This window comes from Phoxinus phoxinus (genome assembly GCF_949152265.1).
Source record: "Phoxinus phoxinus genome assembly, chromosome: 3".
Taxonomy (NCBI): domain Eukaryota; kingdom Metazoa; phylum Chordata; class Actinopteri; order Cypriniformes; family Leuciscidae; genus Phoxinus; species Phoxinus phoxinus.
The window spans coordinates 9664514-9686440 of record NC_136878.1 but is presented as its reverse complement, the minus strand read 5'-3'; the positions used below and the strand labels follow the sequence as shown (position 1 = coordinate 9686440).

The 21927-nt window shown below is 36.7% G+C and overlaps 1 protein-coding gene and 1 long non-coding RNA gene across 2 annotated transcripts; one reads left to right on the top strand and one right to left on the bottom strand.

Moving 5' to 3' along the window:
* The first annotated feature begins 4094 nt into the window (after positions 1–4094).
* xbp1 (X-box binding protein 1) lies at positions 4095–6943 on the top strand. The gene is made up of 5 exons (XM_079608597.1): positions 4095–4519; positions 5022–5118; positions 5270–5386; positions 5512–5678; positions 5831–6943. Exons 1-5 carry the CDS (start codon positions 4305–4307, stop codon positions 6012–6014), a joined length of 780 nt encoding a protein of 259 aa, XP_079464723.1. The 5' UTR covers positions 4095–4304; the 3' UTR covers positions 6015–6943.
* An 11057-nt stretch (positions 6944–18000) lies between these two features.
* LOC306995609 lies at positions 18001–21141 on the bottom strand. The gene is made up of 4 exons (XR_013796899.1): positions 20855–21141; positions 20284–20358; positions 19065–19205; positions 18001–18124 (listed from the first exon to the last, which is right to left on the bottom strand). It is a non-coding gene; the product is annotated as an uncharacterized lncRNA (long non-coding RNA).
* Between the last annotated feature and the right edge of the window lie 786 nt (positions 21142–21927).

Below are 21927 nucleotides of genomic sequence, written 5' to 3'. Positions count from 1 at the left end.
TTAAAAAGACATCCACTACTACTCCAGACAGTTTGATCAGAGATAATATCCATGGCAGTGTCACCTCTGAGGTTTCGCAATTGGTTACACAATTATTGCTTCACTGAGACATGTGTAAGAGTGCAAAGATGTTCGTAACACTTTTATTATGATAAACACAACCGTTTATATGTATAAAAAAAAGAAGTATACTTTTATTCAGCAAAGCATTGAATTTAAAAAGTTGATTAAAAAACTTGTGCAAAATTGAGTCATGTTAATTCAGGTTTGCCAGTATTCTCTGACTGAAATGGATGGGAAAGCAGCAGGCGGTGTGGATACACACAGGGGAGTGTGATCTAGGATTGGGTAAACGTCGTCTAAACCTTGGGAGTAAACCAGATGTGTGTGTGTGTGTGTGTGTGTGTGTGTGTGTGTGTGTGTGTGTGTGTGTGTGTGTGTGTGTGTGTGTGTGTGTGTGTGTGTGTGTGTGTGTGTGTACGGGTGTGACCCTTCAACGCCTCATTATCCCTACACAACAATAGGTAAATTGCCACAGACGTTCCCACCCTAACTGAAGTGTCACTGTTGATTCTTCAGCATTAACTGATCATGGAAGACAACATCAGCCACAAACACTTAATTATGCATAATATATTATGAGTTTCACTACTGTCATCTCTGCTCCATCTGACTCTTTATCCAGGCTTGATTCAATACACGCTAGAGTACTAAGCTTGCACAATTTAACAGCATTCAGAAACAAGTTCGTTTTGAAAAGCTTAAAAATAAATAAAGCTCTGTCATGTAGCAATGAGATCATTGTACTAGAGTTGAATAGCTCTATTCATTCATTAGTATAAACAGATGCATGACACAGAGCAGTGTTATTTTGGTAGCTATTTCAGGTTTTGTTCATATTTTGAATTGGATTTTGTTTTTATATTTTCTGTTTATATTTTAGTTTTAGTTAAAATGCAACTTGTTGTGTGTTTTGCCATTTTTATTATTTTTAAAATATATATGGCTATATAGTTTTATTAACTTTAGTTTTTCATTTATTTAGTTTACGTTTTTCAGCACTTCAACTTGAACAAAACGAAAATGAGAAATGTTGATTTGGCAACTAGCTGAAATTTGTGAGAGACTGACACAAATTGGTGGCTAATTCATATGAATTTGTACAATCTCTCTTGTACATTTTCATACGATGTGCTCATGGCTAGCCTAGGGACATAGCTTTTTGCTAAAAATCATATTCCTTATACAAATTCATACAAAATAGTGAAATAGTTATGTTTTCTCACAAGATCGGTGTTGTTGTTGGATTATTTTTAGATTTTCAACTGCAGTCAAGTACACAAGTGCTTCTCTGAATAAATGATAATGCTAAAACATCTAATTCTGCTAGCAGCAATGACTCTACAATGCACTTTTAACAGTCGGTTTAACCCACCAGATATTTTAACAGTCAGTTTAACCTACAATGTGTGGGCAAAGTTTGTAGAAGAATGTCACAACAACTTTGTCAAGAGTCACTTATAACGGGAATTGCTGGTAAGTTGCATCATCCTCTATACATAGTCAGTTTGCCAACTCACATATTTTTTTCTCCTTCATCCAAAAACAGTCTCTGCTCAAAACATAGTTCCTGTTTCATAGGAAGTAAACCAGAAACTAGCTACTAATGCATTAGCTTAGTGAGAGAAAACCAGTGCACTACGGGGACTACCCCTTGAGGTTTTTCAGGTGAAATGCAGGAGAAATGACTTAATGTGTCAATTAATATGTGCTCTTGGTACTTTTTAAAGGGAAAAGAAAAGATCCAGCAAAAGAACAGCTGTGAACAGTAAACAAATGTATCTCATATATGAATCCCAAACAAGCTTAGTAAATGTACAGTGACCACCGTTCTGCCCTATCAGCATTAGTGTCCTTGAGTAGAGCACTTATAGGGGGACTGTCCCTCCGATTGGTGTACTATAAGCAGCTTAAGTGGGAGAAACATCTGCTAAAATGTAACTAAGTCCAAAAGTTGAGGTTTCAGTTCCCTTCACAGTCCTCTACTTTTATAAACGGGTATTACAGGCATGTTACATCATAAACTAAATATTAAAACTGTGTTCTCAAAAACAGGGAAGTAATGTTTTCAAAATGTATTTGGATGTTTATGGACGTAAAAAGGGTTAGTTCATCCAAAAATGGAAATTCTATCAGCATTTACTCACCCGTATGTCATTCTAAACCTAAATGCATTTCTTTCTTCTGCAGACTACAAAAGATATTTTGAAGAATGCAAGTAACAGTTTGGGTTACCATTGACTTTCATTGAACGAGAAAAAACAAAACAAAACGTTTCTCACAATATCGTCTTTTAAGTTACACAGAAAAAAAGAAAGCCATACGGGTTTGGAACGACATGAGGGTCAGTAAATGAAGACAGGATTTTAGTTTTGGGTGAACTATTTGTTTATATCATATTTGTAAAATATTTGAGTCAGATTGCTTTTAGAAACAAAATGTCAATCTGAGTGGCTTTTCTTAAAGGAATAATTCACTTAAAAATGAAAATGTTGTCATCATTTACCCTTAAGTTGTTTCAAACCTGTGTGAATTTCTTTCTTCGGCTGAACATAAAAGAAGATATTTTGAAGAATGTCGGTTACCAAACAGTTGATGAGCCCCATTGACTTCCATAGTATTTTTTTCCTGGAAGTCAAAGAGGTCCATCAACTGTTTGGTAACCGACATTCTTCAAAATATCTTCCTGAATTCATACAGGTTTGAAACAACTTGAGGGTGAGTAAATGATGACAGCATTTTCATTTTTAAGTGAACTATTCCTTTAAACTAACTTCTCTTATAGTGGCCTGCTACCCTCCACATCCCAATGAATTTAGTATATTCTAGATTTACAATGTTGATTGAATGGCTATAGTAGTGTGTAAAGCAAACAACCGCTGTTTGCTCCCCACACAAACCTACATAGAAGTTGAGGTGACAGACTTCTCATTCAACTGCTCACAGCTACACCTTTAATACACAATTCCTGTACCGTTACAGGATGCTTATACGGGGGACCACCTGTAGATCATATACAATTTAGGCTATTCCAAATGTAGCCTACTTCTACATTTCAAACTATAAAAATCCTGAAACCATGTGATGAAACTTCCCGCACAATTAACATAAACAGATGGATAAATTAAATCATGTTAAAGGATGACTCTATCAACTTAACTCTAAAATATTTACTAGAGATCCCATTATCAGAGTCACGTGCAAAAGTATTTTCACAAACATAGTCTTCATGCAAATTTATGCTGTCCAAACTTTGCCTCCACTCTCACTCTCAGGAAGGATTTTTAGGACATGAAAGCCTCAGGGATTCTCCTTTGTTCAGCTGTTGCTTTGACGGTAGACCTACGTCTTCATTCAAGTAAATGTTTGCAAATGAGCCTGTTCCAATTACAGCTAATTTAACCTCCTTCAAATTGTATAGGGATAAAAATGAACATGCCTTCAAAACAAAGCTGAACGGGATCTTAATCACTTGATCTCGTTTCCTAATGAATGAGGGGATTAAAACAGAGAGATTTTTCTGATGCAATCACCATGTAATAGTTAAATTCAACATATACAATGTAGTACTTTTCTTGGAATAAAAATAGTTTCAGAAGCATTGCAATTTGCATGAACACATGAATTTCATCAACTGTAATGTCAACAAGCAAAATACAACAATTTGAGTTGAAAAAAGGAAAATGAAAAATTAAGGGAGAGAAAGTTTTACATAACAATCTTCGTTTTGCTGTTTTTTTTTTTTTTAAACCAAGAAGCAACTCAACACAATGTTTGTTTTTTTTCTATAAAAATAATGAACATGGCTTTAGTCCTTTTAGGCTTCATCACATTTTTGTTGAATTTATCTGCAATTAGATCGAAATGAATAAGGTCACATTCTGCAAATAAACATTTTCAGAAGAGTGTTCACGTCTTCACATCTTTGTTAAAAAAAATATCCATATGAAATGTAATTTCATTAGTATGAAAACAAAACGGCGTAAACATGAAACTTGCGTCAGCTATTTAAACCCAAGGAAAGACTGACGTCCAAATACGTCAGTGGTCCAGCCAGCCAATCGCAGCGCACCACGACGGTAGAAAAAGAACGCGAGCGTTTCCACTTCTTCAATGTTCAGAGATCGAAGGGGGAAGTTAATACGGGAAATAAAGACGATTTTTTTTGGGACATTTTCCCCTTCCCATAAACAATACAGAAAAAGGGGTCTTTACACAGATCCTAATCCAGAAAATCATACAACATGGTCGTAGTTACAGCAGGGACCGGAGGAGCCCACAAAGTCCTTCTGATATCGGGAAAACAGAGCGCTTCAACACAGGGCGGATACAGCCGTTCAATATCTGTCATGATACCGAGCCAAGCCTCTTCAGACTCCGACTCCACCATCTCTGGACAACCAATGCGAAAAAGGCAGAGACTCACACATCTGAGTCCAGAGGAAAAACAACTTAGAAGGTGAGACGAGCTGGGATTTATTTTCATCAGTCTTTAATATTTAGTTGGTTTGAAACCGGGTTAAACCGAAATAATCCATGTGCCCATATTTAGGTTCATGTACCTCCATATATTGACGTTCTTGTATGTAAACTTAATAAATGGCTAAGAATGAACCAATTTGACACTTCCATATGGAAGGTTTTGAGTCCCAGCCAAGATTAGTGGGTTTTGCCGGTCAGTCCCTCCCCCTCTGAATCAATGTATCCACATCTTGCCTGCGTGGCAGGAATATGACCGCGCATGCGCCATTTCCTCAACACTGCCTGACCTGCCAAAATGGGTTGCTTAATAAAAAGGACATGTCTAGTTTGTTTTATATAAAGTAGTTATAGGAATGTATGAATATAAATTGAATCAACAGAAGTGTATAATTCATAAAAAAAATGTCATGTCCCAGATAAATCTTATATTTATTGTTTAGCCAAAAATGTGTGTTAAACCTGTACAATTTTATTTGTAGGAAACTGAAGAACAGAGTTGCTGCACAGACAGCAAGAGACAGAAAAAAGGCCAAAATGGGGGAGTTAGAGCAGCAAGTTTTGGAGTTGGAGCTCGAGGTACTTTGACTGACCCTTATCAGTTTTTTCTTCTTCTTCTTCTTCTTCTTCTTCTTCTTCTTCCTTTTAGTTCCATTTAATGTGCAAAGCAGTTTTTTTTTTTCCCTTTGTTGCTCAGAATTAAGATTTAATTTTGACATGTTTTCCACAGAATCAGAAACTCCATGTCGAGAACAGGCTGTTGCTAGAAAAGACGAGCGATCTGATCTGTGAGAATGAAGAGTTGAGACAGAGACTGGGGTTGGATACCTTGGAAGAAAAAGAGCAGGTAAAAAGACTGTCAATCACACTGGGTTTGTCATTCTATTGGTAGTTGCTAAACGGGTGGTTAACAGAGCTGTACAGTATTGTGTTTGTTTCCACTTCCCACTTACGCCTCTCATTCTCTTTTAGGTTCAGGTACTAGAGTCCGCAGTGAGCGATTTGGGTTTGGTGACCGGGTCTTCTGAGTCCGCAGCACTCAGGCTACGTGTGCCTCCGCAGCAGGTGCAGACCCAGCAGTCCCCAAATCTGAAGACTTCACCATGGATACTCACAGCCCTGGCCCTGCAGACACTGAGGTAAATATCCTGCAGTTTTGGCTCTTGGTTTTCTGAGATCATTGACTGTTTACACTGCAAGCAAATCTCATTGGCCTTGAGCGTTTCGTCTCACTAATGACTTTTTTACTGTACTGACAATAACGAACTTTGAATTTTCATGTCTCCTGCAGTCTGATCTCTTGCTTGGTATTCTGGACATCCTTGACCCAGAGCTCTTCCTCAAGACAGATCTCACAGAAGCACAGGAAGCCCAGCAGCTTGAGCTGGTTGGGGGTGCAGGAGAGCAAATACCTGCCTCCCCACCTACGGCTTTGGGGCCCGCACCAGTTAAGCTGGAAGCCCTTAATGAACTGATCCACTTCGACCACATCTACACCAAACCCGCTGAGGTGGTGAGCGAGGAGAGCATTTGCGAAGTCAAAAATGAGGATTCCGTTGTCCTCTCTGAGGTCGATGAAGAAATCGAGTGTGAAGTCCAAACGGTGTCCGTTAAAGACGAACCAGAGGAAGTGGTCATCCCTGAGACGGATCAGAATCCAGACTTCGTTGACGACTTTCTCTCCGACGCTGCTTCCTTCAGCGGCTACGAGAAGGCTCCGTGTCTGACGGATGCGTACAGTGACTCTGGATACGAGAGATCTCCCTCCCCCTTCAGCAACATTTCATCCCCTCTCTGCTCTGAGGGCTCTTGGGATGACATGTTTGCAACTGAACTCTTTCCCCAACTGATTAGTGTCTGAAAGTTGCATACAATATCCAATACGCCTGCCTTTGCTCTTTTATTGTGAGTGGTTGCCATATGCTTCATAACGATAGCATGACAGTAGCGTATAACTCTTCTTGCGATTTAGACCAAAGGCATTGCTTTAAGGCTAATACTGCAGGTCTATCTGTGAGCAAGATTTGCCGCGACACTATGTACAGTTCTAACGCAACTCAGTATTTTTGTCGGGGAAGGGGATGGGGGGGCTAATCGTTTTAAAAAGTAGATCTATTTATTTGTGCATCTCTCTTTTCTAGAGTTCTGTAATAAAATCCGTATCGAATGCTTAATGTAAAACTTATTTTTATTGTAAATGCTCTCCTCAATCATATTGCATTAAAAAAATCTGCATTGCATAACATGCGTGGTTGTCTGACTTTTGGAATTTGAACGTGCCAGAGCTCTTATCGTCTTTCAGTTCCATGCATTTCTAGGTCCCTTTAAGGGATAGTGCACCCGATATTTTTTTAAATGCGTATCATTCCAAACCTATTTTGTCTTTTGCAGAACACCGCCTTTTAAAAAAAAAAAAATTGTTTCAGGTGTTAGTGTTCCATTAAACTGGGTCTTAAACTACTGGACCTCATTGACTTTAAATGGATGGTTCACCCAAAAATCAAATTTGTCATCTACTCTCCCTCAAGTTGTTCCAAACCTGTATGAGTTTCTTTCATCTGGCGGTATTCGTCCTATCAATGGCTACCGTCAACTGTTTGATTACCGACATTCTTTAAAATATCTCCATTAATTGTAATTTGTATTTTTAATTGCATCTTGTTTTTGTATCACAGAAAGTCATACAGGTTTGGAACAACATGAGGACAACCGGTAATTAAATGTTTAGGTAATTTTTTTTTTTTTTATGCACTCAATTGCTTTACTAAGATTGGTGGGGTGATTTTTAATGATCAAATTGAATGATTTTAATCAAATTTAGTGGTAAATATGTGCGTTATCTAAACTGGAAAATCACCATTAACTTTCTTTACCCTGAATGTATCCGAATGTACACGTAGAGTGCTTGTGCGAATGGTGAGTATTTTTGGTTCCAGTACCATGTCAAGTTGCCCTTGGGACTTTGCCATCTGCTTTCTGTGCTTTTCTAAAACAAGAGGTGATAAGATAGGCTTCAAATGTAAATGATTACACAACGCCAATCATGTCAAAACTACTTTTTAATCTGATTACTCACAGAGGCATGTTGACGCTGGCAATAGAAGTTCTGTTCTTTTTGCAAAAAGTTTCTATATACCTGTTGAAATGTTACCCGAGTTTCAGTCAAAAGTGTGCAAACTGGGATGGAACGCAATGTATTGTGACCAAAGGGTGGTGTAGGATGGTTTACACCTTTTTATCCCCAGGCTAATTCAATAAGCTTGGTTTCTCAGAGTAGGGTGGAGACAGGGGAGGAGGATCTCCAAAACCCCTTAGGGACTTAAATTCCAGGTGACACCACACTTTTAAAGATATTGCAAGTTGACTCTTATGCTCACCAAGGCTGCATTCATCTGATTAAAAATACAGTAAAACAGTAATACTGTGAAATATTGTTGCAAGTTAAAACAATGTCTTTAGTGCCTGCAATGGCACGATCCTTTAGAAAACAATTGAATAAGCTGATTTGGTGGTGAAACATTTCTTATTATCAATGTTGAAAACAGTCGTGCTGCTGCTTAATATTTTTTTCTGTGGAAACCGTGATCACATTTTTTCAGGATTCTTTGATAACAGAAAAGGTTATAAGAACAGCATTTATTTGAAATATTAATCTCATAGCATTATAAATTACTTTAGTAACTTTTGATCAATTTAATGCTGAATAAAATATATTTTATTTTACTAACCCCAAAGTGTTGCGCGGTAGTGTACAATCAACAAATGTGATGGTTCTCTTTCAAACAAAACATTTTCACCAAACTTTTTTTTTTTAAAGAAAAAACTACACCTTCATACACTTGTCGTATTTATAATACCACATTGTGGTGCATCTCGTCTCATCTTGTAAGTTACATCAGGTGAAGTTGAGGTGAGAAAATTCATGTCGTTTGATATCGCAAAGTTACTTTCATGACAGCGCAGAAGAGCGGAAGGCGTGGATTGTGGGTTTTTGTTTCATGTGAGCTAAAATAGACATCATAGAATTAAGACATACCACATGGAAAGGCCTACATATGCTAACATTACTGACTATGGATTAACAAAATCTTTGGTCAGACATGTAACATCATCGTTAATTCTCAAAATATACTTATAGGCCTGTATACTAAAGCACAGGCTCAAATTAGAATGTAACTCAAGCTCTTAAAATGACACTATCATCACCTTGGGTGATTGAGATAAATCCTACAGTAACTCATCTTACAGCCACAGTTACAGAAGTTATAAGGATGCCAGCAGCTGATGGGACACTGGGAAATACCCACAAATGCCCCACCAGTCTCAGTTTCAGGGACTATCCACATCTGACTTTAAACATGGGAAAGTGAAAACATAAAAATAACAAACTACCACATTAGATTTTTCACATTTTTTTTTTGCTTGTTCATGAAAAACCCTCCACCACAATGCTAGGGTTGTTGAGAGAGGTCGACTGGGCATTCTGGGTGTTTTTATAGGTCATACTTTGGGTTGCGTACTGCACCCCTCCTTCTATTGACAATTGTATTGTCTGCCAGATGAAAATTGAAAGACTGATATCTTAGAAAAGTAATGTATCCAGAATTTACATATTGCCTGACGTCAACGCAAACACAAATTTCCGTCTCGGCACAGAAACATGCATCAGATCAGAAGGAGAAACCATGCTGGGATGCATTACGGATCAAAGTCAGCTGTGAAGAAGCTTTTATGCCGAATATTTTTCAGCTCAGAGAGGGATGAGACATGTGATGGAGAAGGTCAAACAGGGCAACAGCTTTCACAGAGATTAAGTTCTCAAGTCTTTGAAGAACATTCAGAATTTGTGAGTGTTTTCATGCGAAAGAGTGTTTTCATCTTTAAAAGACACAATTATATTTACCGAAACAACACACCGAACTTCATAAAAGCATATAGATTGAACCAAAAGAATCAATCAGTGGCAGTACAAGTATTATCTTATATCATGATGATACACTTTTACCAATATAATTCAGCTAATTTTCTTAATCCTATGTGAATGGCAGAATAACCGCCACATCACATGACATATCAGTTCATGTAAAACGAAAAATGGAAGCAATACCGAGAGAATAACTGCCAGTCTTTCCTGTACAGGTGTGCGTGTTGCGCATGGTTTCATGCTTACTCGGTTTGTCACCAAGACCAGAAATACAAGCTTACAATGACAAAAGAAAAAAACTTACTAGGATTGATTGTCCTTCTTGCATTACAAGACATTCTGAATGTATAGTATTTTTCAATGTGTAAATTCAATTATTTGACATAAAATCTCCACTTATCCAGGAGGCCTATGGCCGGTTTCACAGAAAAGGCTTAAGGCTAATTCCAGACTAAAATGCATGTTTGAACTGTTTTAACTAAAAACAACTTGCACTGACATTAAAATATGTCAGTGCCAGTGTTTTGTCTCAAGTTTCAAACCAGTAATGTGTTTTTATAAGGGATATTTATAAAAGCTACGTAAGTGTCCTAATTGAACTAAGGCCCAAGCCTTGTCTGTGAAACCGGGCCCTAGAGTATTAGCTTTATTGTCAAGTTTTGGTCAGAATAAACATATTTACATTACAATTTTTATTTTCATATTTTTCTCCCTCCACTTAAATACCTCTAGCTGTACTGGGAAAACGGCCCTTCAACTATGTCCACAAGTGTCTGTTTCTTAAAACAGTCCTGGTGTAAAATTAGTATGAGTGTGTGTATAGTGTGGTGCTGAGACACATGTATGAGTAAGTGCGAGATAAGGGGGGAGGGTGTCAACACCCTCCCCGTCTGCATGACCAACAAGATGACCAAAACAGGAAGCATAACCGAGACAAGACAGCTTTGTATTACTCTCCATTCACTGAAACACTCATTTCCTATATGTCTTAACTTGTGCTTTGTGTGTGCTCAGAAACAAAGACTACAATAACAGTGTCTGTTCAGACTGTCTTAGCAAAGTAATGCAACATTGCCATTATACAACCCACAAGAAAACAAATAATAAACCTTACCAGCTATTTAGCAGGATACTTGTTTAGGAGAAACTTAAAAAAACAAACAAAACAACTCCAAAGCAACCTATAGTTTAGGCCCAAGGAATTGCCTGGTAAATATCTGGTAAAAGCTAATCTTTAGCATTCCCATTCACCCCAAAGGCAGTTTCTCAACACTGGCACATGAAATTAACTCGAGAGTACGTCACCTAAATGCTGCCATCTTGAATTCAAGTGCAGTTAGTTTTTAGAAATATTTTTGAGCCAACCTGAGCCATATACGTCATGTGACTGATCTTTCTACAGCATTTAGCGCAGGGGTTCTAAACTCTGGCCCTCGAGGTCACTTTCCTGCAGAGTTTAGCTCCGATCTTGATCAGACTCACCTGTTTACAACTTTCTAGAAAATCCAGACGACCTTGATTAGCTTGTGCAGGTGTGAACAAAACTTTGAAGGAAAGTGAACCTCGAGGGCCAGAGTTAAGAACTCCTGTTTTTAGGGGCCGTTTACACGACACAATTATCCACTAAAACCTTTTTATTTCTTTTGGCCGTTTATTAACACAACAAAAGGCTTTTGGGGGGCCTGAAAACGCTTTTGAAAACGGGTTTCAAACTGCCATTATCGTCACCATGATTTTTGAAAATGGTGACGACATGCGCATGCATATTTAATTTTTTTACAAAATGACGTCGGCAACTACTGGCCAGAATACAGCGTTTTTTTGTCGTTGTTTTAGCAGATCCTTGTGAACGGTGATCATTTTGACAACGTTGCTGTCTGTCCGCGAAGAAAAATGAAGAAAAAACTTTTCTGTTTTTAGTGTATCGTAGGTTTCACACTGTCCTTGTCTATTTCACAATGTTAAGAGCACTGTAAAGTTAAGGCCACTGGTAAAATATTATACATTTTATATTTATAATTATGTTATAATTATATATATAATTACTATTTCTGTACAAATGAATGTCTGCACATTTCCCTATGCCCTACTTGTTTGTTTGCTAGAGTGTCACACAATGGATTCTACAAATGCTGCTCCACAATCAACACAGAATAGTCTCTCAGGAGCAACCCTGGGCTAAATGTTCCCGCACTGCATGAGTGTCGATCTTGATCCCTGTTGGGATTGAACCGGTAACCTTTAGCTACTATAAGACCTATAACAATTATACCTTCCATTTCATGGTTGAGGCAGCATGCTGTCTGATGAAGGCAGAGAGACTGATTAAACCACATTCTGCTGTTGCCATGGTTTCATTTCCTGAACATGACGACTCCTATCATCAAACCACACATTTATAGCCGCACAACAATCAACCACTACGTCCCCTAGAAAGTACATGGGATTGCATCATGCTGAGACAACAATGGGAAGCTAAGATATGCAATTTTAATAATTGAGTTTCCATGATTTTGACCTTTGCTAATGTTATTAAACAGTTAGAACGACTAATAAAGACAAGAATACATGTTTAAAAGCAGTATTATATGCACACTATTATAACCCTACAGAGGAGGTCAAAGTTCACACACCAACAAGCTGTAGTAGTCACCAGGCCACACACACACACACACACACACACACACACACACACACACACACACACACACAGTTTTCAACATTAACAATAAGAAGAAATATTACCTGAGCCCCAAATCAGCATATTAGAATGATGTACCATGTTTATTAAAAATTCACATTTACACTTAAACCAATTGCGTTGACTTAATATTAGCATATTATTTTAAGGACAATATGTAACATAAAGAAGACATATGGAAGGAAATTAAAAAATGCATGAAAGCAGCTATCAAATATATTATTATTAAAATGTTTTATTGATCATTGGCCTGGTTTGAGCTATTTTTAGTTGGCTATAGTTTTTGTCACCTACAGTATATGACCTGGCAACCCTGGACAAGACACTTAACATGTATTCTAACATATATGTATGTTGATACCATACAATGCAGTTTGTAGTGAAAGTGAAACAAATAAAAGGCAACGAACAACACTTGATCTAAATCAAACATTATTCAAAAGCCCTAAAATCTCACTTCACACACAGAATTATAGCGCATAATCCCATGTTTATTCACCTTTTAAGATTCAAGTCAAATTTGCCTTGTTAGATTGCAGCACTAGAAAACTAAAGGAAGTAGGGAGAGTTATTACACAATGTTCCTTTCCTGTAAAGATTATAAACCAGGTTTTTCTAGCTGGGGCATGAATGAATGAACTTCCTTAAATACCAGGAACACACGCACAGACTAACTTGTCAGTTTGAAATAAAGGTGTGCAGACAACGAATGATCACCATTGACCCCAACAAAACCACAAACATTCAGACTGAAACAAAACATGTCATATTTGATGCTTTTACACAGAAAATGTTCTCTTCCTGTGACTACTCACTGCGGTTAATGTGTGGTGTTGTGCAGACTAGAACAACACAGTCATTGAACTCATGGAAATGATATCCTGCGTAGGATTGTTTGAGACAAAAATGGACTTTGAAGTCATATTCTAGAAGCTGATGACCATAAATGTCTATTAAAATGTGTAAATGTAAGACTATATACACAGTCACTTCAGTTTAAAGCTAAGCTTAAATTCAATTCAATTTAAGATCGTTTTATTTATTTAAAAGGTTGTATTTCAGTCGCAGGTCGTGAGGTCTGCCTCGAGGGTCACCGTGATCTCTGATGTCGTGTTTACATCACCGCTGCGACACACGACACCATCAGAAAGGTCAAGACCATCACGATGTCACAGCGATTTTTGCAGGAATGTTGCCCGACAGGCTTTTCCAATAACGTATCGGAATTCCTAAAATCTTTTTGTTTTTAATCATTTAAAAAGTGGGTTCCTAAAAATGGCCTCACTAAAAATGAACCTTCTATGTTTTTGAAAAAAGTTTCTTCTGTTCATCAAGGCTGCATTTATTTAACAAAAAATGTTAAAAACAGTAATATCGTGAAATATTATAACTTTTTTTCTATTTTAATATATTTGAAAATGTAATTTAGTCCTGAAAAATCATTCTTCTAATATGCTGATTTGGTGCTCGAGAAACATTCTTGTTGTCATCAATGCTGAAAATAGTAGTTGCTTTTTTTGTGTGTGTGTGTGTGTGTGTGTGTGTGTGTGTGTGTGTGTGTGTGTGTGTGTGTGTGTGTGTGTGTGTGTGTGTGTGTAAACAGAAATAGAAATGCAGAATATAGAAATAGTTTAAAATTACAGGATACAGAAATAGACAGTTTAAAAGAACAGCATTTATTCGAAGTAGAATTTTTTTTTATCATTAGACCATATTTATTTTTAGATCAAGAATAAGAAATTAAATAGAATTACAAAGTTTAAAGTTGATTATGTAATTTGACTGATCCATTCGGTGTACATTAGAGGGGCCTGCTGGTAACTGAAGGGTAAATATTGAATTTCCGTTTAAAAGAAATGTAGACAAGCGCAAGAACAGGCTTCATTTCTCGGCACACTCACACAGACAAACAACCAAGTGAACGCATGTCTATATGCGCACACACCCGCTCTCTCTTATGTTGCTCAAACTTGTTAATTTGAAAACAAATTAAATAAGTAATATTACAAATGGGCAACCTTCTGTCTCCTCTCATGCCTCCCAAACAGAAGTGCTTGGCAGAAGCATGTACTGTTACTAATGTGGCTAAATTGCTGCATTCCTTTTGAACAAATCAAATATTGCAACAGCCAGTGTTTCTGTGAACGGGAAAAGTATAATGCAATCCCCAGAAAGAGGCGGAGATGTGTCCCGGACACAGACGCTGAGGGATTGTAGAAATGTCTGGAAAACAGCACTTACCCACGGGCCTTCTGGCTGAACTCTGACCCCAGAGTTTCTCCCACTGAGGGGAAAAAATAGAACAGCTTATCATGGTGGATAAGAAATTCTGCTTTACACCTGAAATTCTGCTTATTTTAAAGGGCACACGCACAGGTCATGACATTTTATCGGACACAGTTTATTTGACAAATTGTGTCTTTATGCCAAAGAATGAGACACACACTCATGAATTAGGTCATGACTTCAGGGGACACAGTCTGGTTCTCTGTATTAGTGTGGTTCAGTCCACACACACACACACACACACACACACACACACACACACACACACACACACACACACACACACACACACACACACTCACACACACACACACACACACACACACACACACACACACACACACACACACACACACACACACACACACACACACACACACACACACACACACACACACACACACACACACACACACACACACACACACACACACAGGTCACAATCTTTGGCCAAACAAACATGACTATTGATGGCCAACATGAACCAAGTGTATTGAGTGTATAGAGGTGGATTTGTGTGGTTTGTGTTGGCCCACTGAAAGAAGAAACACATGGGTGACAGTAGAGGCAGTAAAAACAGATATATATATATATATATATATATATATATATATTTTTTGTCATTAAGATTCGCATTGTGAAATTTTTCTCTTGACAATTCAGTTTCAAATTCTTGTCACTGCAATGCTAAAAATCTCATAAACTATAAATCACAGTAATTATTTAAGTCATTAAATATTCATACATTGTGGCAGAATTTGTTGTATTATCTTTCGTATCATCTTGTCCATGCAGTATGATAACTGCATTACAGTAATAATAATCTACTTATTAAATTAAAACAATTTAATCATTTAAATGTATTAATTATTAATACATTTAATTATTAAGAGCACTTTTAAAAGTGTTTTCAAATAAGTTAAATAAAATGAATGATGAAAATAAAGTTAATGCAAAAATGTATTTAATTATTTAATTCTTTATTATTTATTAGATATGAATCATATATTAATTCTTATATTTGATGTATATAATAATTATTGTGTATTTCTATATTATAATATAATATTATAATATTTCATATTTGTATCTTATTTTTGGGGTGACATATTACCGGGATCACCTGACTGCTTTTAAAAAATGCAAACAAGTCGATTACAGGTTGTATGTAGTGCTCTTGGTGGTCTGTGATTGGCTGACTCTGTTGTGTAGCCATGAGTCGTGCTCTGCTTTGGGCATCTTTACCACATTCTGCCTCACTATCTGCAAATAACAGGGAGAAAGATACATACAGGGAGAAAGATAAAAGAGCACTTCTCATAATTACCAGCCTCTAGCACCCTAACCTCCCAGTTCCTGACAATAGCTTATTACACACTGGATAATCTGTCATTATACGGCCCAAATGGCTGGTTGTTACCGGTGTCCTGTCTGGACTTGATCTGAGGTCAGCAACATTTTGGCAGTTACAATTAAAGGATAGGAATTGCTAGGGAAGCGGAGAAACCTGAAATCTAAAACTCAAATGAGTATGCACACATTAGATTAAAGGAAAATCAGCCAACTGTCCACAATGTGTTAGTTCAACTTTAAAAGAATGGTTAAATAAATAAATAAAATGACAATTATGTCACATTTATGTTGTTTTAAACCTGAACAAAAAAGTTGCCCACAAAAAATTATAATAATAGCGACATGAAGGTGAATAAAAATTGACAGGACTTTTGGGTGAAGTATCTCTTTAAATCTCTTTGGTCATAATAACCAAGTCGTTGCTATTGGTAGGGGGCAAAATCATAGTGAAGCAGAAACTAAAAGAGGTTTGTGTGCTAAAGACGGCTTAATATTTTTGAAGCAAGCTGGTGATAAAAATGATTTGATGTATTTATCCTTGACAAGATCATTATCACACAGATAAAAGGCCTAATGAAGTGCCATGCTGATCTGAAAGAAAGTCTTGCGGATGAAAATGCAGTTAATCTGTCAGAGTAAGAGACTACTGCACTGAAAGACTAGTAACTGCAGCTGACAGTTCATTAGCTCTTTCTACTATTCATGTAATAAACTCAGTTTTTCATGTGTGGCAAGATTGACATTCAGTTAATAACTTAAAGCATTAATTAGATGTAAGACGATTAACTTTTGAACAGTATATCTGTATATATACGTTAATACGTATATATACAGTATATATATGTTAATATATATATACAGTTAATACATATATACAGTATATATATATGTTAATATACACTACCGTTTCAAAGTTTAAAGTCGGAAGATTTTATAATGTTTTTGAAAGAAGTCTCACCACGGCTGCGTTCATTTAATCAACGATAAACAGTGCTATTGTTAAACATTATTGCAGTTTTCTATTTTAAAGTGAAATATATTTCTGTGCAGCCATTATAAAAAGAACAGCATTCATTTGAAATGTTGTTTTATTTTCTATACCTTTTCTGTCACTAATGCTGAATAAAAGTGTTAATGTTATTAATAAAGATATTATTATTATAAAGATATTTTGTTATCTGATGTAGATATTCATACATTTGTGTCTTAAGTGTTTAAATACTGTTTTGGCCCACTATAGAATGGAAACGACCCAGATATGTTGTAACCATTGTATTGGCCGAATTGTTTCTCTAAAGTGAAAATTGAGTGACAGTAAAATGTAGCATAATCACATTTGAAGTCAGCATGAAACTGATTGTTTGAAAGTTGTGATTAGTCTTTTCTTTCATATTGTGACGTATATCCAAGACAGGACTTGATTTTGTCCATTGGGAATTGATTGGATGGTTGTGGTTTGCTATTACTGTGATGTCATGTGAGTGACAGGTTGTCCCGCCCTCATGGCAGTAAACACATCAGAGAAGAAAAGTCATTGCAAGAGGGAGGTAAAAATGATGTGCAAGGATAAATCATTTATAATAAATAATGCAATATATATCTCAATAAAATAAAATAATTATACATTTTGATTTCATGGTGACTTTAAAAGTGCTCAGTAACTAAGTCAGCAGACTTGTACCTCTATATCCACACATAGATCCGGGCAGCAGAGCTTCCACAGCTGGAGGGAGTTTAAGATCCTCAGGAAGTTGTGTGGGTGAAGTCTCAGCGTGTGGCTTTCTGTAAATCGACTCAGCTTCTCCAGCAAACGTGCCACCCTCCTGTCCGAGTGTTTGACAGACAGTTGGTGACACACACACACACACACAGTTGGTGTAATGTTATTGTAAACAGCAATGTTGAATGCATACACACACTCTTGCACCTGTAAGCATCTGTAGGGTCATTAACGTTGACATTTAGCACACACACAAACACACACACACACACACACACACACACACACACACACACACAAACACACACACACACACACACACACACACACACACACACACACACACACACACACACACACACACACACACACACAACAGTGGTTTTGCATCCGTGTTCTCTAGAGTATTGGCACCGATGCAGACCATTAAACATTCACTGAACACACACGCACCACTGAGTGCTGTATGGATCCTCTGTGCTGTCTGGGATTTTTGAGTCTTGCGCTCTTGGAGAGGCCACTGAGGTTATGGAGGTTACGTTAGAAGGGACTTTATATTACAAAGAGACCGGTATCTCTGGCCCCCAAATCCCATCTCTTACTAGAAGAGAGAAAAATGACAAAAGGAGATATATTTACATATATTATGTTGTTATAGCTGAGATAACAAGTGTCCTTGTTTTGTTGTGGTTGGACACATTTATTAAAATCGTGGTAACACTTTACAATAAGGCTCCATTAGTTAACTACTTTAAACTAAGAATGAACAATACTTCTACCGCATTTATTAATCTTAGTTAATGTTAATTTCAACATTTACTAATACATTATTACAGTAAAATCAAAGGTTGTATTTGTTAACATTGTTTGTAACATTTTAACTTGTTTTCGCATAGGTCCGGTTGCAGTCTCTTTTTTTCTGTAGCCATTTCGAAGTCCGAAGTCTTTTGCATTTTACAACGGGTGAATATCCAGTCGTCACTGGTGATTGTCGTTTGAACCTTTCTGGATCCGCCATGAAATTGATAAGTTTAATTATATCAAGTGCTGTGAGAAAAGGCTACAAACCTCCACCTCCAACATCCTCGCAATATAGCCTACTAGCCGAGACATCTTCTTTATGTGTACAGATGTGACGTAATGACGCAAAAACATGCTCGAATTTCCCGCGGAAATAATGTTTTACCACTGAAATTAAAAACATTATTACAAGCTAACCATTTTGAATCGAGCTAAGGCAAGCAGATAGTTTTGAACACTGGCTGGTTATGCACTTGCTCAAAAATTTATTTTGGATCATTTTTAACCCCCAAAAGTTATGGACTGCAGCTTTAATACAATTAGTTTTGTTAGTATAAATTAACACATTAAGGTTTGATTCAGTGATGTGGAATAATCATTTTGACTTTACTTTTTTTTTTTTTTTTAAGTTAAGTGACAGTTTGAAAACTATATAAAAGTGTGTTATACAGTTAAGGAAGCAATCATAAAACAAAGATTGCTCTTTCACCGGTGTGTTTCCCCATGAAAAAATAACTCACTTGGCACAGTGGTCCAGAGCATCAGCTAAATTAAGTGTTAACTCTTCTGTTTTGTCCACAAAATATGCATTTATCTCATCCATCATGGCTTTCTTCTCGTGGATGAGTTGAGTAGTGGCAGAGCTTCGCCTCACAGGGGAACTAATAAAACACAAGGTCGGAATGAAGATAAATATAATAGTAATATCATTCTGTACACATGTGAGGGATGTACAATGGTGCATCAGAGGGCAAGACAGCATAAGGATTGGACAGTAAATCTATGGAGCAGTTTCAGCTGGGACGACACCCTGGCTGCACACTTTTGCACAGCAGTTTAGACAGGAGATGAAGGAGGAAGACTCTTGCACACGGATCTGTGCGGGTTACATCCCACAAACTGTGTCTGTTATCTATATTAGTAGGTGGAGTGTATGAAAATAAAGGTCAATGCAAAAGGCCCACAGCTGTACTACGGCTTGATATGTGGATGAGTCACAGGGCAAGACCTTGTTTGGAACAAATGAGCAACATTACAGATTTTTTTTTCACATTTTACAAAGTTAATACCGGTATGTAAGCTTTAAACATCAACAGATCTGCAGCTACATTTTTATGATTACTGTGGGGTATTTTTTTGTGAAAAAATATAATCTTGATTATTTATAAATAATCCTTTTTTCCCACAATTTTGTCTTAAGATTCAGTGTCATCATGTCAAAATCTTTTATGGCATGATCAGCTCCTTAAAGTGAATCGTAAAGTAAAAAAAAAGTGAAAAGTGAAAGTGAAAAAAAAATCTTACCATCCACAAACTTTTGAACAATGTCAAGTGAGAGAAACCTTAAGCTCTCATATTTAAAAAAAATCTGATTCCTATAAATAATAATTTTTTCCCTCAATTTTGTATTAAGATTCAGTGTCATCATGTCAAAATCTTTTATGGCATGATCAGCTTCTTAAAGTGAATCGTAAAGTGAAAAAAAAGTGACAAAAAAATCTTATCCACAAAAAAATCCACAAACTTTTGAACAATGTCAAGTGAGAGAAACCTTAAGCTCTCATATTTAAAAAAAAATCTGATTTAAAACTTTATAAGTAAGTCACACCTTAATGTCTGTTTGCATGCTCTTCAACAAGTGGGTTAAAAAGTCCTGATCATGTTAGGTCATTTCTTGTGTTGCCAACGGTAACAATACCATAATTCATAGCATAGGAATTCTGGGAACAGCAAACAAACCTCATCACTGGCTGAGACTCTGTCTTCTCTCCATCTGTGTTTTGCTTGGCCTCAGGATGGACTTTGACTGTATTGCTGTTTCATAATGGAGACAATTGGTCACATGAAATCCCACAATAAACGCATCACGGCAATCAGGGGTCATCACATTCTCACATGCCGATCAGATGATATGATAACCGACAAAACTACAGACATACATGCAACTACAGATAACTGCAATCAATTTATGTTATTAATAAATGAACGGTTTAGTTTAGGGTCCAGTTCTCACTATTAACTATGCTTATTAGCATGCATATCAATAACATATCAATGCCTTATTCTGCATGATCATATTCTACATCACTTATTCTAACCCACTGCGTGAACTTATCAACTACCTTACTGACTATTAATAAGCAGTAATTAGGAAGCAAAAGTCATAATAGTGAGAATTGGACCCTAATCTAAAAGTGTCACCAATTAACATTTTTTAAATTATATATTACTTTTTTTTTTTAGAACAAATTACATGTGACTGGTGCCCCTTAATATAGTATAATAACAGTTGTCTGCTGTGCTAGTGTACCTGTCTGAAGCGGAGGTGAGTTGGTTATCAGAATTACAGCTGAGTTTAAAAACACTCAGGTACAATTCTTGAAGGAACTTCTTCAGGTCTGAAACACAAACACAATTTACATCATAAATGCAAGGTTTTCAAAGAGGCAAAACAATATTCCAGTCATGATAATTGTTAGACTAGATAAGTACATAAGTAGTTCCATTGCCTTATATATCCATATATATTTTTTACAGTAACTAGAAGGGGCATCGATGTGTAAATGATCCAAGCCCGCCCTCTGCTGGGCGATTGATATTTCACACACTAAAAGGATGACCCGCCTCTATGTAAACAGAAGATGACAGCAGAAATTAACCTTCGTTCAGTCTCTATATTCATTTAATAAGCATTCAAATAGATTTATCACCATGAAAATATCATCTCCCTCAAATACAACACTTCATTAACTTAGACAAAACATATAAATCTTGAGTAAAAATGAAAATTTTCATTACACAAAATAAACTATGCTGTTGGAGACAGATGAAAAAAGACATAACTCTTGAATAAATTGGCTGGTTTCATGCCTCATAAATACAAACCATAACAATGTCATTTTCAGTACTCAGGATTTATTATCTATTAATAATATATAGACTTATTAAATTGGGAGATTAATCATGTCTATATAAGCTTACATAATAAATAATGACTGCTCACACTGATTCTTCCCGTCACTGATTATTCTCAAATACATTCTCATACAGCAGGTTTTATCCCAAAACCAATTAAACTGGTAACAATACGACTCCAGTAAAGAGGGATATCTTCAGAGTCCAGCTCTTGGATTTCACTCTTAAATCGTTTGGATTAGTCTCAGGCTCGATTAATTGGCACGGCCGAAAGAGGCTTTATTAGGCCGTTTGATTCCTTTTATAGGGAACGAAATAAACAGTAATGACTGTGAGAAAAACAAAGGCAGTTTCGCCGAGCCTAAGCTTTCATCAGGGCTCAGTACTTCTCTCTCGTCTACTCTGTGGGGTCTACAGAATCTTCAGGCAAAAATCCAGGACACCTATAGAGTGCATTCATCCCGTCAC

What these genes read in the sequence shown, in the direction of transcription:
- xbp1 (XM_079608597.1), top strand. Translation starts at nt 4,305, where the DNA reads ATGGTCGTAGTTACAGCAGGGACCGGAGGAGCCCACAAAGTCCTTCTG. An exon ending in CCTTGGAAGAAAAAGAGCAG is followed by an intron (nt 5,387 to 5,511) that starts GTAAAAAGACTG and finishes ATTCTCTTTTAG; the next exon opens with GTTCAGGTACTAGAGTCCGC. An exon ending in CTGGCCCTGCAGACACTGAG is followed by an intron (nt 5,679 to 5,830) that starts GTAAATATCCTG and finishes TGTCTCCTGCAG; the next exon opens with TCTGATCTCTTGCTTGGTAT.